The sequence below is a fragment of the Pipra filicauda genome, unplaced genomic scaffold (genome assembly GCF_003945595.2).
Source record: "Pipra filicauda isolate LSUMZ 115617 unplaced genomic scaffold, ASM394559v2 scaffold1_size10287979_pilon, whole genome shotgun sequence".
NCBI classification, from domain to species: domain Eukaryota; kingdom Metazoa; phylum Chordata; class Aves; order Passeriformes; family Pipridae; genus Pipra; species Pipra filicauda.
The window spans coordinates 5,195,608-5,209,067 of record NW_024104310.1 but is presented as its reverse complement, the minus strand read 5'-3'; the positions used below and the strand labels follow the sequence as shown (position 1 = coordinate 5,209,067).

Here is a 13,460-nt window from a genome sequence, read left to right as displayed (position 1 = left end):
AAGACTTTAAATACTAATCATATGTATCTTCTGACCTTCAATCTGCACAGAGCAAAAAAGGTGTTAAAAGCAGCATCTGCACAGAAGTACCATGTAAATCTGATTTAGATTTAGACATGGGCTATGTAGTGACAAGTCACCTGGAAGAGCTGCATCTTAAAATCTCTTTGCTTTCTTTTCTTGCTTATGGTGTTCTGGGACTGTTTTTACACTGGCGCGTGAGGGCCCTACTGTGGAATTTCTGAACTTTCACCAGTTGCTGGCAATGTTTCTTGTAAACCTTCCTCCTGATCTCCAGGTCACGCTCTCTAAGTCCATAATTTGAAGGCATAACTCTCCTCTTTCTTGGCACTGGGAGGCAGGTAGTTTAAGGGATTAAAGATCTCTCTCCTCCACCAAGGGAAGAAATCCTGCTACCTATGTTGTGGTGTATAAATGGGCATGGCATATAAAGTCAATACATTTGGTAATGTTGAATTAAAGCTGAAAGTAAAGAATCCAGTTATTTTCTCAGTATGTGTTTACTCTCCTCGTCAAATTTGACTTTATTAATTGAAGCTTTGTATTTCAAAAGAAAAAAGAAAAATACTTGGAAATTAATAGCTGAGGTCCAGCCACTGTGTCTTCCTGTGTGTACTAGTCCTGTTTTCACTCAAAATCAAGTCACCTTCTTTGCACATTGTGCTGAGGTGTGATTTGGTTCTGACTGCCTTCTGCAGTGGTAGTCTGTTGATGTGCTTGTGATCTTATCTCGTTGTTTACGGAATGTTGTTGATACAGTTTAAAAAGAAGAGCTCATATTACATTATGTCACATTCTCAGGGGTTTTTTTTTGCAGAAGGCCAAATCCTCTGGTCCAATCTTTGTGCTCAGAAAGTCACCTTACAGTCACTCCCATTAGCACCATTGTTCCTGAGGCATTTTCTAACACTGAGGAGTCACTGATTCCTTGGGGCCCAGTCAACTGCACCCTCAGAACCTTCCCAGTATTGTTATTCTAGTGAAGAGGAACCTAGATTTAGGTTCTGCATTGTACTTCATACTTTCAAGAGGTGGGAATAAGAGAAACAACAAGAGGAAGAGAGCCCACCAACCTCCTGAGTAACTGAAGAAATCTCGATTTACGCTGATAAAACTTTAAATGGTAATATGCCATAGTCCTGCTCCAGGGAAGACGATGGAAGATAGTACTGGTTTTTCAGTAGCCTTTGAGCAGTGTGATAGCACTAGCATATCTTCATAGAATCAGCTGGGTTGAAAGGGACCTCCGAGATCATCAAGTCCAACCCTTAGTCCACTACCACCGTGGTTACTAGACCATGGCACTAAGTGCCACATCCAGTCCCATCTTAAAAACCTCCAGGGACGGAGAATCCACCACTTCCCTGGTCAGCCCATTCCAATGCCTGATTACCCTCTCTGTAAAGAATTTCTTCCTAATATCTAACCTAAACCTCCCCTGGCAGAGCTTAAGACCATGCCCTCTTGTCCTACTGCTGGCTGCCTGAGAGAAGAGACCAACCCCCACCTGGCTACAACCTCCTTTAAGGGAGTTGTAGAGAGTGATGAGCCTGAGCCTCCTCTTCTCCAGGCTGAACAACCCCAGCTCCCTCAGCCTTTCTTCATGGGATTTGTGCTCAAGTCCCTTCACCAGCCTCGTTGCTCTTCTCTGGACCTGCTCCAGCACCTCAATATCCTTCCTGAACTGAGGGGCCCAGAACTGGACCCAGCACTCGAAGTGTGGCCTCATCAGCACTGAGTGCAGGGGAAGAATCACTTCCCTGGTCCTGCTGGCCACACTGTTCCTGATACAGGCCAGAATGCCATTGGCCTTCTTGGCCACCTGGGCACACTGCTGGCTCATGTTCAGCTTCCTGTCAATCCAAACTCCCAGGTCCCTTTCTGCCTGGCTGCTCTCCAGCCACTCTGTGCCCAGCCTGTAGCGCTGCAGGGGGTTGTTGTGGCCAAAGTGCGGGACCCAGCACTTGGTCTTGTTGAACCTCATCCTTTTGGAATCAGCCCAACTCTCCAGCCTGTCCAGGTCCCTCTGCAGAGCCCTCCTGCCTTCCAACTGATCAACACTCCCCCTCAACTTAGTGTCATCTGCAAATTTGCTGATGGTAGACTCAAACCCCTCATCTAAATCATTGATAAAGTTATTAAACAGAACTGTAAAGGTATTAAACAGAACTGCTTGTGCTACTTGAGGCTCAAAAAAGCATGAATGCTAGCAATGAGTTTCATTAGAAATTCCACTTTTTTACTTTGAGCAAATGCAGTACATTTTGCTCTCAAATCGTCACTTCTTAGTGCTAAAAATACCTGTTTGCAACTTAACCTTTCCTAGCTCAGAACTTAGGCTGAAATTACAATGAGAATAGCATGAGAAAATACCCCTTAATACATTAACACTTTCCCATATCATCTTCACTTAAAAGTCTCCAAAATCTACTGCTTGGAATGATGAAGTAAGCTATATGAGATAAATTCATGTTAGAGAAGAGGTGAAGCAGGCAAAGTTGCAGAGTAAGTGCAATTAATTTGGGGGGGTGGTTTGTGAGGAGAGTCACTTACAGGACAGGGTCCTTGAGCTTGACAAGGGTCTTCACGGTATAGCTGTTAAAATGTATAATTACTGATGAAAATAATTATTAAAAATGAGCACTGCAGCATATGCCCCAAAACCATTCTAAAAATACACCTCTTGCTAGGCCAAAAGAGGTGAAAAAACCCTGCATTGTAAAGAGTTTTACTTTGCAACAAAAATAGCTGTCTTTGAAATGACCTTCAGAACTGTCGCATCTACACCTGACAGTCAGGCTTGTAAGACTTTTATCTTGAGTTGTTTGGCTGTCTTATTCTTGACTGCTTTTACAATAATCTCTTCAGAAATATGCAATGATTAGTACAAAGTGTATTTCCTGGGATTTGTGACTCATTCCAGAATGAGCTGTATATGCAGGGGATATTCACTGCACCTAGATTTCAGGGAATGACTCTTGTCCTCAAATTAAGAGCATCATTTTTATATCCTCTCTTAATAATTATGGGGAAAAGACCCATTCTACTGCAAAGTGATGCAAAGTTTTGCGTGAGCTGAATTATTTTTTCAAGAGTTTGTCCTTCTTTATTGGCCATGTAGGGATAGCACTTGGATCAGTAACAGGATGCTAAACAATTGCTCTGCTTAACTACTTGGAAAGGTGAGGGAAGTAATTTCATAGAAATTCATGTACAAGATGCACAAATGTTGATGTTCATTTATTGACCCCTATTAAAAGCAGGGAGTAACATATAGTTTCCTTTCATGACTTTCCCTGATTGCACAGACTTGTGTCACTTATTTTCTGGGTGTTCACTCTCTCCCAGTCTCTCTGACTCATCCTGCCAGTGGAAAGCAGCTGACAGCAATCCTTGAAGCTCAGCTTTGCAGGGCAGGCTTTAGCAGAGGGTAGGTCACCATGCTGGCTTGACAAAGATAGTATAAGGAACAGAATGAGATAGCACAGAATAAGATAGTCCAGTGCTGTCTTGGTCAAGGTCTGCAGATGACATCTGGGTTGGAGTAGTGGCTTAAATGAGAGATGTTGGAGTTCCAGTCTAATCTCTGAGTCCTTCAAACCACTTCTTCCTGTCCTGGAACTTAGTGTGGGCTTTGTTGTACCAAGGAGAAGTATGTACTCCTGCACTGAGGACACTCCTGTCTAGGATGGCTATGCTGCAAACTTCTCTCAGGCTGTAGAAGCAATAGAGAGTTTCTGTCAACAAAGGCCTTAGAACAAGCAGATCTCTAGTCCATGTGCTTCTAGCTAATACACATCTCTGTGTCAGAATAATATTCTTCTGTACAATACAGTGGACAGCAGCACTACCTGGATGAAGAATAGTTTATCTTCTGAAGAAAACAGGAGGAAGAATTTCCTCCTGCATTCAGAACTCCCTGGGAGTAATACTCTGGAAGTGGTACTTCACTGTTGTGTCAGTCCACTTGCTCAGCAACTCATTTCTCCTGAAGGTGTGATACCTCAGCAAGCACTGCTTACTTTTGGAACTTCTCCTTTATCTTCTCAGTACGGTTCTGACCATAATGCGTGGGCCTGACTCATGAGAGTAATAAGGAACTAGTCTCAAAGAGTCCTTTTAGAGATCTCCTATTTGCTCAGTTAAGAACACATTTTTTCCCCTGATATTTGTCAGGGATACATCACCTTGAGGCTATTGTGAAGGACCACTCACCTCCTTTTTTTTTGCAGGTCATGGTAAAGCAGCACAAACTTTGTCAAACAGATTGTGCAGAGCAGGACATATCCCAAGTGACTGGACGCAGGGCACCTCTGAGTCAAAAACCCCATAGCTCTTCAGGGCAGCACTGTGCTCTCAGCAACACTGCATAAGCTGCAGCACAGCTCCCTGAGACTGCAGCTGGTGCCATGAATCATTTAAATACGGAGGTTGGCTGCAAAGCATTGTGCAGATGCAGCTGGAATCTTTTCAATGGAGTCTTACACTTTCTAAATTCAGGTACAGATTTTTCATAGATATCAGACAGTAGTTTTATTTAAGCATATTTCACAAGATTTATCTGTTGAAGACAAAATTTTGATTTTAAGTGTGAATTAATATTGTTCTCTGTAGCCTCCAGAGAAACAGAATCACCAGCTATGACAGATCTTTTACAGGTTTCTCTGTGGTGCTTCTTCGTCACTTTTACTGCTCTTTGTAACTGCTGGGAGGTATACAGCTGTTCCCACCTTCACCTTACAAAAACTTCATTATTTTTAGTTTCTTCTTTACACCCAGCCCTTTTCCTGTCACCTTTTAGTCTATAGATGATTCTCCAACCGGTTTAGGCAGAGAGTTCAACAGGGCGTTATGAGTCACACTTTCCTCTTCATGGTATTTTTGGAACTATCAGAAATCTTTTAAATACGTTCTGACAAATTGAAGAAGAAAAAGCTGCAGTTGCTTCATTTTGATTTAACTGAATCTTGAAAGATAAGCAGGGGGGATGTTGGTGTGAAGGAGAATGCACAGAAACAATGCTGCCTTGACTCATTTTCTTGTTCATACTGTGTTGATGTTTCTGGCCTTTAGCTGCCCGAATTGCTTGTCGAGCATGGCTCTAAGATCTAATGCCTCCAACAAATTTCTGAGCAGAACAGAGAAGCATGGTTATTTCAGTTCACAATGTCTATGTGAATGATCTTAATGAAATTTCAGCACTGATGTCAACAGCACTGATGTGGGGTTTTTAAGTGGTTGGAGTTTTAGCAAGTGAAGCAGTATAACTGCCCTTGAGGGTTCTGTGCCCTTCAACAGCAAAGTGAAAAAATATTGTGTTCTGCAAATCTGCCACTCTTCTGTACTCTGGAAAACAGAGAATATAATCTGGTCCAACAAGCACTAGTGTTCTCATAATGTCAGCTGAAGAGGATTACAGGAGAATTGATTTTATGTAATTAAACTTCCCTGGCATAAATAGAGATTGTTTCATTAAAAGGAAAAAAAAATAGAAAAAGAGAAGTGTCCATGACTGGAGCATTCTCCTCTCTTCCTGCAAGGCAGTTACTAGCTTCCTACATTAAATTAAAAATGGTAATTGAAACTAATGTTGGGAAATATCACTCTCTCGCTGATGTGCAGTAACATATAAGAATTTAACATTTAAAAAAAAATGTGTTCAGTGTGTAACAATTGCACCAGAAATGGAAAGCAAAGCTTGACAGATGCCTTGTTTTGGGTCTTCCTGTGGCAATGGAAAAAATAGAACAGCGCAGCTTGGCACAGTCCTGCAGTCCTGCATCTTTCCCTCATGTACATATTGATAGGTCTTTCTCAAAGATATACTGATATTAGGTGCATCCTCTGGACACAAAATGACCTTCATAGAGGAATAAAGGAGAAATTGTTTCAACTGTCCAAACTGAAATTTTCAAATGAAACTCTTAAAAAGAGGTTTAAATAGGAGTGTTGTTTATAGAGGGGATAGGTTTCTATTGAGGGGGTAGGATATTATCTGCACCTCTGACTTTGAATGCAGTAATGGCTTTTAGCTTGGAAAATGCAACCCAAAAAGCAGCAGATTGTGCAAGGCTGAAGAGTTAATTTAAATCTTAATATTACCACATCCTCTTTAATACAACCTGGGGCACATAGTACCAAAAATTGTCACACAGTGTTATTGCAAGGACAGTACTATCAGAACAGCTTTTGTGGTACAAATGGGTTCCAAAGGAAAGGGAGAAGAGGTCAAACCTAGGAGAGCTGTGGTTGCTTTACACCAGACCCATCCCTTTTGATGCTGCCTGCTTCTGTTCCCGTGTGTGTTTTCTGCTTCAGCATATTTAAATACATACCAAATTACAGCCCAGTTATGGATTTATTGCAGCAAAAGCTGCCTTTCTTCCCACATAAAGACATACACTCCTTCTGCATGTCTTTTTATCTATTTACACTGCTATTGTTGGCATAGGCCTATGTGTTGCATATTCTGTGCAGCATGGTGATACATGGCGTGGCTCTGGTACTGTGCTGTGTAGCATTCCCATTGCTTTTCACCTCCATAGTTCAGCCTCACCATCATCCTTAAAGTGGTATTTATGACAGTCTTTTTTGGCGGTAGTAAATACTGAAATGAAACCTTTGGAAGCAGGTTGCTTTCCCATGCAGCTCCAAGGTTCTAACAGTTTGAAAGTAGTTTTCAAAGTGGCAAGACTTGGTCCCTCTCCTCCATCAGGGTAATGTAGATCCTCTTGACCCATATGGTTTATTATGCGTCCTGCTCACTTAGCCTCCACACTGGGTATCGTGCTGCAATATTGGCACAGAGACTGTGAAACTCTGTTAGCACTTACAGCGAAGACTTGCATGTTTGTGTCTTGATATTAAGGTTGCAGAATTAGTCATCTATGGGAGTGAAAATCCTGCCTTTGCTCTGTGGACAATTGAAAGATTCTAGTGGCAGCTGGCACCTATGTAAAGGAGTAAGAAACTGCCATTACTGGCACCAGGGTGAGGGCAAGCCAACCTGTCATCCTCAGGGAATGACTGTTAGAGACAAGAGAAACTGAAAGAAGTGCTAGATGAAGCGCACTCCTGTCAGCATTTCCATTATCTGGATCTTGATTGCACTCACAGTTTGCCAGGGCATCATTTGCCCAGTTCTTCCAGTCCCTCTTCAGTCCTGGCAGTCAGTTACTGATGCCAAGTCAGTGCCTGCTTGACTTTCTGCACCTACATCCCTCATCAGTGCACAGCCAGCACAACCTGAAGTAGCACTCATGAAGTAGGTGATATTCACAGAATGGGTACAGCCCATTTAACTCTGCAGTAAATCTTAATTTGGGTGTTCAGAAGTCTCTTAGCTTTCACCATCAGTGTGATGTTCACTCATTCTAGCTTTCCATCTTGGTGCAACTACCCTCTTTCTCCTGTCCTCTGTTCACTGTATATTAAAGTTCTTGCCCAGGCAGAAAACACCTGTCTGCTTTTACTCATGCCATACATTCAAATGTCAAAATTAAATAAGAAGTTTCCCTGGTCTTGTCTGGAATTAAGGTAAAGAGTGAATGCTTCACATAACACAGGTTCCTGGCTGTTTGAGTTTACCAACATATGTGTTCCTTGTGTTTGAGAGGTGCTTTCCTACCTAGAGCATCAAACGGAGTGAGGTCATATCAGGAGATCAGATTTACTTGATAGTTTTTCTGTGCTTGTGCATTACTGCACATCTGAGTTTGATTTAGTTTGTGAACTCTGCTGTTACTTATGCAGTTTCCCTTTCCCTGATTTTCCCTCATCTCATAAAGCAAGTATAACTAATGGGAATTGTAAACCTTCCATTTTCTGCTGCCTTTGCTCTGTTTAGCAATGCCTTTACTCTTGGATAAAAAATGATCCTAGTCTCTGGGAATTTTCTTGCTAATTAAAATAAGACTGCATAAAATTTTCTTTGGTTTGATTAAAAGACAAAAGAAATCTAACTTCAAGACAAACTTAATTGAAGTTTAACACAGATAAGAAAAATATTTGAAGTTTTGTTTCCTTCTCTTATATGTATCTTTCCTGTAGAGCTCAAGAAAATTATTCTTGGTCAGGATGTATTTCACTTATCCCAGTGTTTCTGTAGCACTTTGCTCTACAGTGTGGTCATCTCAGCCAGGCTTTAGAGCATTGTCATTACTAAGCTAGGAAAGTTCCTATCCTGAGTGCTTTGTCTGCATCATCCTTGCCATACTATTTCATCACACACCCCGGCTTTGTCCTATCCATAATTGTTATCTGGATCATTTTTCTTTCTGCAGGTTGGTGCCAAAGTTTGGCTGTTATATGCTTTATAAATATGTTCCTTTTTTTTACCTGTATTGCATTGCTCCAGTGTTGCAGTTGATGTGGGGATGTAATCAAGCAGGGATCTGTACAGTGACAAAGTTCTTCATGGCAGCAGTTGTGGGATCAAATAATAGATTTTGAATTGTCAAGTACAAGTGTGCTGCACTAAGAAGTAAACTCCTGTCCTGTTATTCAGACATTTATGTGGTTAAATTCAGAACAGTGGAAAGCTGGAATGTTTCAGCTGAATTGCCTTCAAGACAGTTACAGATGCAAGATCTGCTCTGTGTTTCCTTACCTCAGGAAATTGTATGTCTTTCTTTTTTAGATTTGAACGTATTCATACAAAGAAAGGGAACTACAGTAAGTCACTAGTTTCAAACCAAGAAGAAGTAGATGATTTAGCAACCTTGGAGGTACTGGATGAGGTAAGAACCTCCTTTTTCATGTTTTCCTGAAGAGGACTAATCACATATTAAAACACAATGGTGTGCTGTTGATTTTCAAATTCAACTGTATTGTCACACTTCAACTGTGTAAATGTACAATGACATTTTACCTTTTTATACCAAATATTTTAGATAAGATTTACTGTGTCAGAATGGTTCCAACTAAAAGCTAAAACAATCTGTGCATTTACAGTCATAGACTGAACAGTATTGTAACACCATTGGCTTAACAGAATTTATATCACTGGATTTTCTTAGAGCTAAATATGCAGTTTGCAATGGTGTGTTAACCTGAAATTGGTCCAGGTCCAAGAACCAGCACCTTCTTCCCTGTTGCTTAAACATCTTGAGTTGTCTTAAACTAGCTTACCATTCTGCTCCCAGGCTGGGTTCTCCCTATCTTATTTTGGTGTGGAGATGCATTGGGATCAATTTATGTCAGCTGAGCCTGTGACCTGTCAATGCCTGCTGATGAAATTTTGATAAAATTACTGATACAAATCTCACTGGTTTGTCGAAGTTCAAAAATGAATCTACTAGAAGCAGGGGAACATGCATAAGGGAAGGGGGAAGTCTGCTGTGTTTATGCTTTCAGTGTCAAAACCAGAGAGAAGAATCAGGCCACAGCACGTTATCTGCAGGTCTTGGAGGCCATCAGTGGTTGTAAACAAACTGTCATTATTCCTCTACCAGGCTGTGCACAGAGTATAATTCACATTCTCTTATCTGTAAAACTTCTCTGATATATTGTATCTTTGTTAGTTCAGAATATTAAGTGTGGCTCTTGAGCTGGTAAACTTGAGCTGGCCCACAGAACGTCTTCTGTCTTCAAGAGCTTTGTTACAGTAGCTTAATGTTACATTAATACTAATTGAGCTAACCCAAACTTCATTCACTGCACAAAGTTCAGGTTTAAGCATTTTTTTAGTGTTGGGAATAGCAATATGCTTTTTGTCTTTTACCATGAAACATATAAACAATTCATGCTAAAGGGATTTTTCACACAAAAAATAGACAAGCCAGAATATATTCCATCTCCTCAGAGATGGAGTATTCTCATGGAAGTCCCCAGGAAGCCTCTGTCTAAAGGCAACATTTGACTATGTGATATGTTACTAAATCAAATCCAATTTAAAATATTGTTCACGTGTGAATAACAGCTTCTCAGAACCGTATTCTTCTTTCCACTCAAACTTTTCTTCCAGTTTAGATAGCCCCATCCTCAGAGCAAGACAAGAGATCTTCTATCAGTGCAAAAAATAATTTCAGAAAGGACAGAAGTTCCCCTAAAATAACTCTGTAATGTGAATCTGGTTATGGCCAAAAGCAAGGAGCATTCAAAACCAAAAAGGAATGGGTTTATCAAAAAGTTTATCAAGGTTTTCTCCTTATGTTTTCCTGTGAAGGAAATGCAACCTCTTCCATTCTTGAGAATTCAGCCTTTAAGTGCGTTAACCAGGACACAGTGTGCAACACTCAACAGATGGATGTGGAGGGAAAGCAATTCCTTCTGTAGGCTTCTGCTGCCAGTTGTTCTGTTCCAATGGGTATAGGGCCTAAATATTTTCACATGTGCCTCAGAATAGTCTCAAGGCTGGTTTGAATTTCTTCATCCAGCTCTATGACCTGTTTTGATTGGAAACCTAACCAGGCACTTTACATACCTGGCTCTGTATGCAGAAGAAGCTGAGGGAAATTACATCAAGGAATTTGAATGCCACTAATGGGTCCTTCTTTTTTCTTGGTTCAGGGAGAACTGGCTCTGCAACAGAAAGAACCATCACAGCAGAGACTGGTTGTTAATACAGAAAGGTGCCTGATTATTTACATTAATAGGATACAAAGAGTTGAACATCTGTGTCGTATCATAACTGAGAGTACTGTTACAGAAGGTGTAATGGCAGTTATGAATTCAATCATATGGCTCTTACTTGATAAGTTACATTAAACTGTAGTGTTAGAAATGTAGGCAGGACTGTCTCATGGAAACTTCCAATTAACTCATTTTTCTACAACCACTTGGGGATCTGTAAGTATATACTGTTCAAAGTGAGTTTGGACACAAGAAATTAGAAATGCCAGTGCTTCTGAAAGTATTAGTTTTGATCACAATTACTTGTATTCCTGACTATTAATTTTTTCCTTCCCTATTCTCACTCATTGTAACAATTTGAATATTTTATAAGTTTTCCTAATATTCTTTTTTTTTTCCCCCATATAATTCAATGTTCCTGTTCTTTCTCCATCAGAATACAGTAACAGAACAGTTGCAGAAGGGTTATGCCAAGGATCAGATCTACACATATGTTGGGGACATTCTCATCGCTGTCAATCCATTTCGGAACATAGATATTTATTCTTCACAGGTGTGAAAATCTAGGTTTGGTTATTTTAAACTACCACCGATTTCCACTAAAATATAAATATCTGTGTTAGGTATAAAGTAAGATCAGTCTTGATGCTTCCTTCAGTTCACTCTGAAAAACAGAATTACCAATAGAGTTGTTCCTTCAAGTGCATATTGACACACACCCTTAACATGCTGAATTTCTGCACTGAAATGAGAAATAAAAACCCTCTAATTTCTGATATCTTTATGTCTATAATTTCTGATATCTTTATGTCTGTAGTGTAGATCATGCACAAAACAACCCTATACAATGTTAACTTCTGTGGATTTGTCTTCCCATTATACAAAAGGGGACAGGTATGAAAGTCTAGTCATACAATAATTTGGCATTATTAATTATCAGGTACTACAGGTACAGAAAAGATCTAAAGTTTTGACATCAATATCATGCATAAATACTAGGAGGAAGTGAAGCACAAATAAAATGAAATTATCAGTTAGTCCTTGATGTCTGGCAGTATTAAATTTTCTCCTAAATAATTAGTTTCACAGCATAATCAGGGCTCAAATTATAAAAAATTACACTTCATTCTGTTTAGCAGTTCTTATAGTACTAAGTACATACAGATTCATGATATAGTGAGTGCAGTAGCAGCTCGCTCAGAAAACATCACTTCTGGTAACCTCAGCATGCTGTACACTAATCTAAAAATAAAACTAAACTCTTATTAAAAAAAAAAAAAGTTGTTAAGGGACACCAGTAATGTTTTCATTTTTCTTACACTTAGCATTCCAAACTGTATATTGGAGCCAAACGGACTGCCAACCCTCCTCACATTTTTGCTGTTGCTGACATAGGCTATCAGTCCATGGTGACGTACAACTCCGATCAGGTATAGATGAGGTGTCTTAATTATATCCTTTGCTAGGCCAAGAGATGTGTAATGAGCTCAGAGTCTTGCTCTTGTTCTCTACAGTGTATCGTTATTTCTGGAGAAAGTGGAGCTGGCAAAACACAAAGTGCCCATTTGCTGGTTCAGCAGCTCACTGTCCTGGGCAAGGTATGTCAGAGGGGATGCCTCTGTAAGGCTTTGCTGTCTTGCACCTAAACGACTGAACCTATGGACAGGGCATTGGTTTTGGGGCAAGATTGCTACACGTTTTCAGAAGAAAACTGGAACATGATGCTGATCCATCTACTCCCCCCTCCCTTCTGAACTAAGGTCGCTTGAAAATATGTTGGGGTTTCCACAAGGAAGTACCCACTGCAGTGCAGGCTGTGACTTAGTCAGTTCCCTTTTTGAGTGTCTTCAAGTCACCCAAACTGTACTAAGTAAATTCCTCTTCTAGCTTTTCACCTCCTTGTACAACCAGACCACTGTCAGTGGGACACAGTCATTCTGGGAAGTGACCACCATAATTGTCTAAATAAAATGCCATTTTTTGCATGTCCCAGGTGAGATGCAAGCAAACTGATGGATCAGTAAGTATGGTGCACTGGAGCAGTAAGGACATGCTAAGAAGGATCCTAAAAGCAGATCAGCCACCTCAGAGTGATGAACCACAGTGTTTTTGTCATTATGTGTGTTATCTCTTCCAACCAACCATTACTTCTGAAGGCTGCTATATTCTGACGGGTTTCACTGTATGCGTATAAATATATATATTTATATATATGTGCCTTTCTTTCCATATAATTCCCATGGGAATGACTGCCCCTATAATGTCACACTTCACAATACCAACAAGAAGAGTAAAGAAACACCTAAAAATGAATGTATTTGAATAACTACTGATAATTTGAAGCAATATCTTTTTCATATCCAGGCTAATAACAGGACTCTACAGGAGAAGATTCTCCAGGTGAACAACCTCGTAGAAGCATTTGGGAATGCAGGCACTATCATCAATGATAACTCAAGCAGATTTGGAAAATATTTGGAAATGAAATTCACTTGTGGTGGCACTGTAGTAGGAGCTCAGATTTCAGAGTATCTCCTTGAAAAATCCAGGGTTGTCCACCAGGCAGTGTAAGTACAAAAATTGTATTCGACCTTATTTGAGGGTTACAGAGTAGGCCTACAATGGAAGAAATCATCTTGGTTCAAAACACAAAGATGAATAAGGTACCTGTTTTGTTTTTTCTTATAAATTATGTATTAATAGCTTCTAAATCTGTAAGCTAGCTGAAAACTACTCCTGATTTCATTTTTTCTTCTTTTTTTTTCTTTTTTTTTTTTTCCTGGGTTATTTAATCAAATCTCATAAAAATGCACATGTGATATATAAAATATATCAGAATGTGCAAAGAATTAAAAACTTTCTAATAG

The 13,460-nt window shown here is 40.0% G+C and overlaps 1 protein-coding gene across 1 annotated transcript in view; it reads left to right on the top strand.

Moving 5' to 3' along the window:
* The window catches only part of MYO3A (myosin IIIA), a 119,636-nt gene that overhangs the window by 52,921 nt on the left and 53,255 nt on the right, over positions 1-13,460 (top strand). Inside the window, exons 10-14 of the mRNA XM_039380741.1 lie at positions 8,660-8,759; positions 11,030-11,146; positions 11,919-12,023; positions 12,108-12,191; positions 12,958-13,160. Of these exons, the coding sequence (XP_039236675.1) occupies positions 8,660-8,759; positions 11,030-11,146; positions 11,919-12,023; positions 12,108-12,191; positions 12,958-13,160 (609 nt within the window). The remainder of the gene's footprint in view (positions 1-8,659; positions 8,760-11,029; positions 11,147-11,918; positions 12,024-12,107; positions 12,192-12,957; positions 13,161-13,460) is intronic.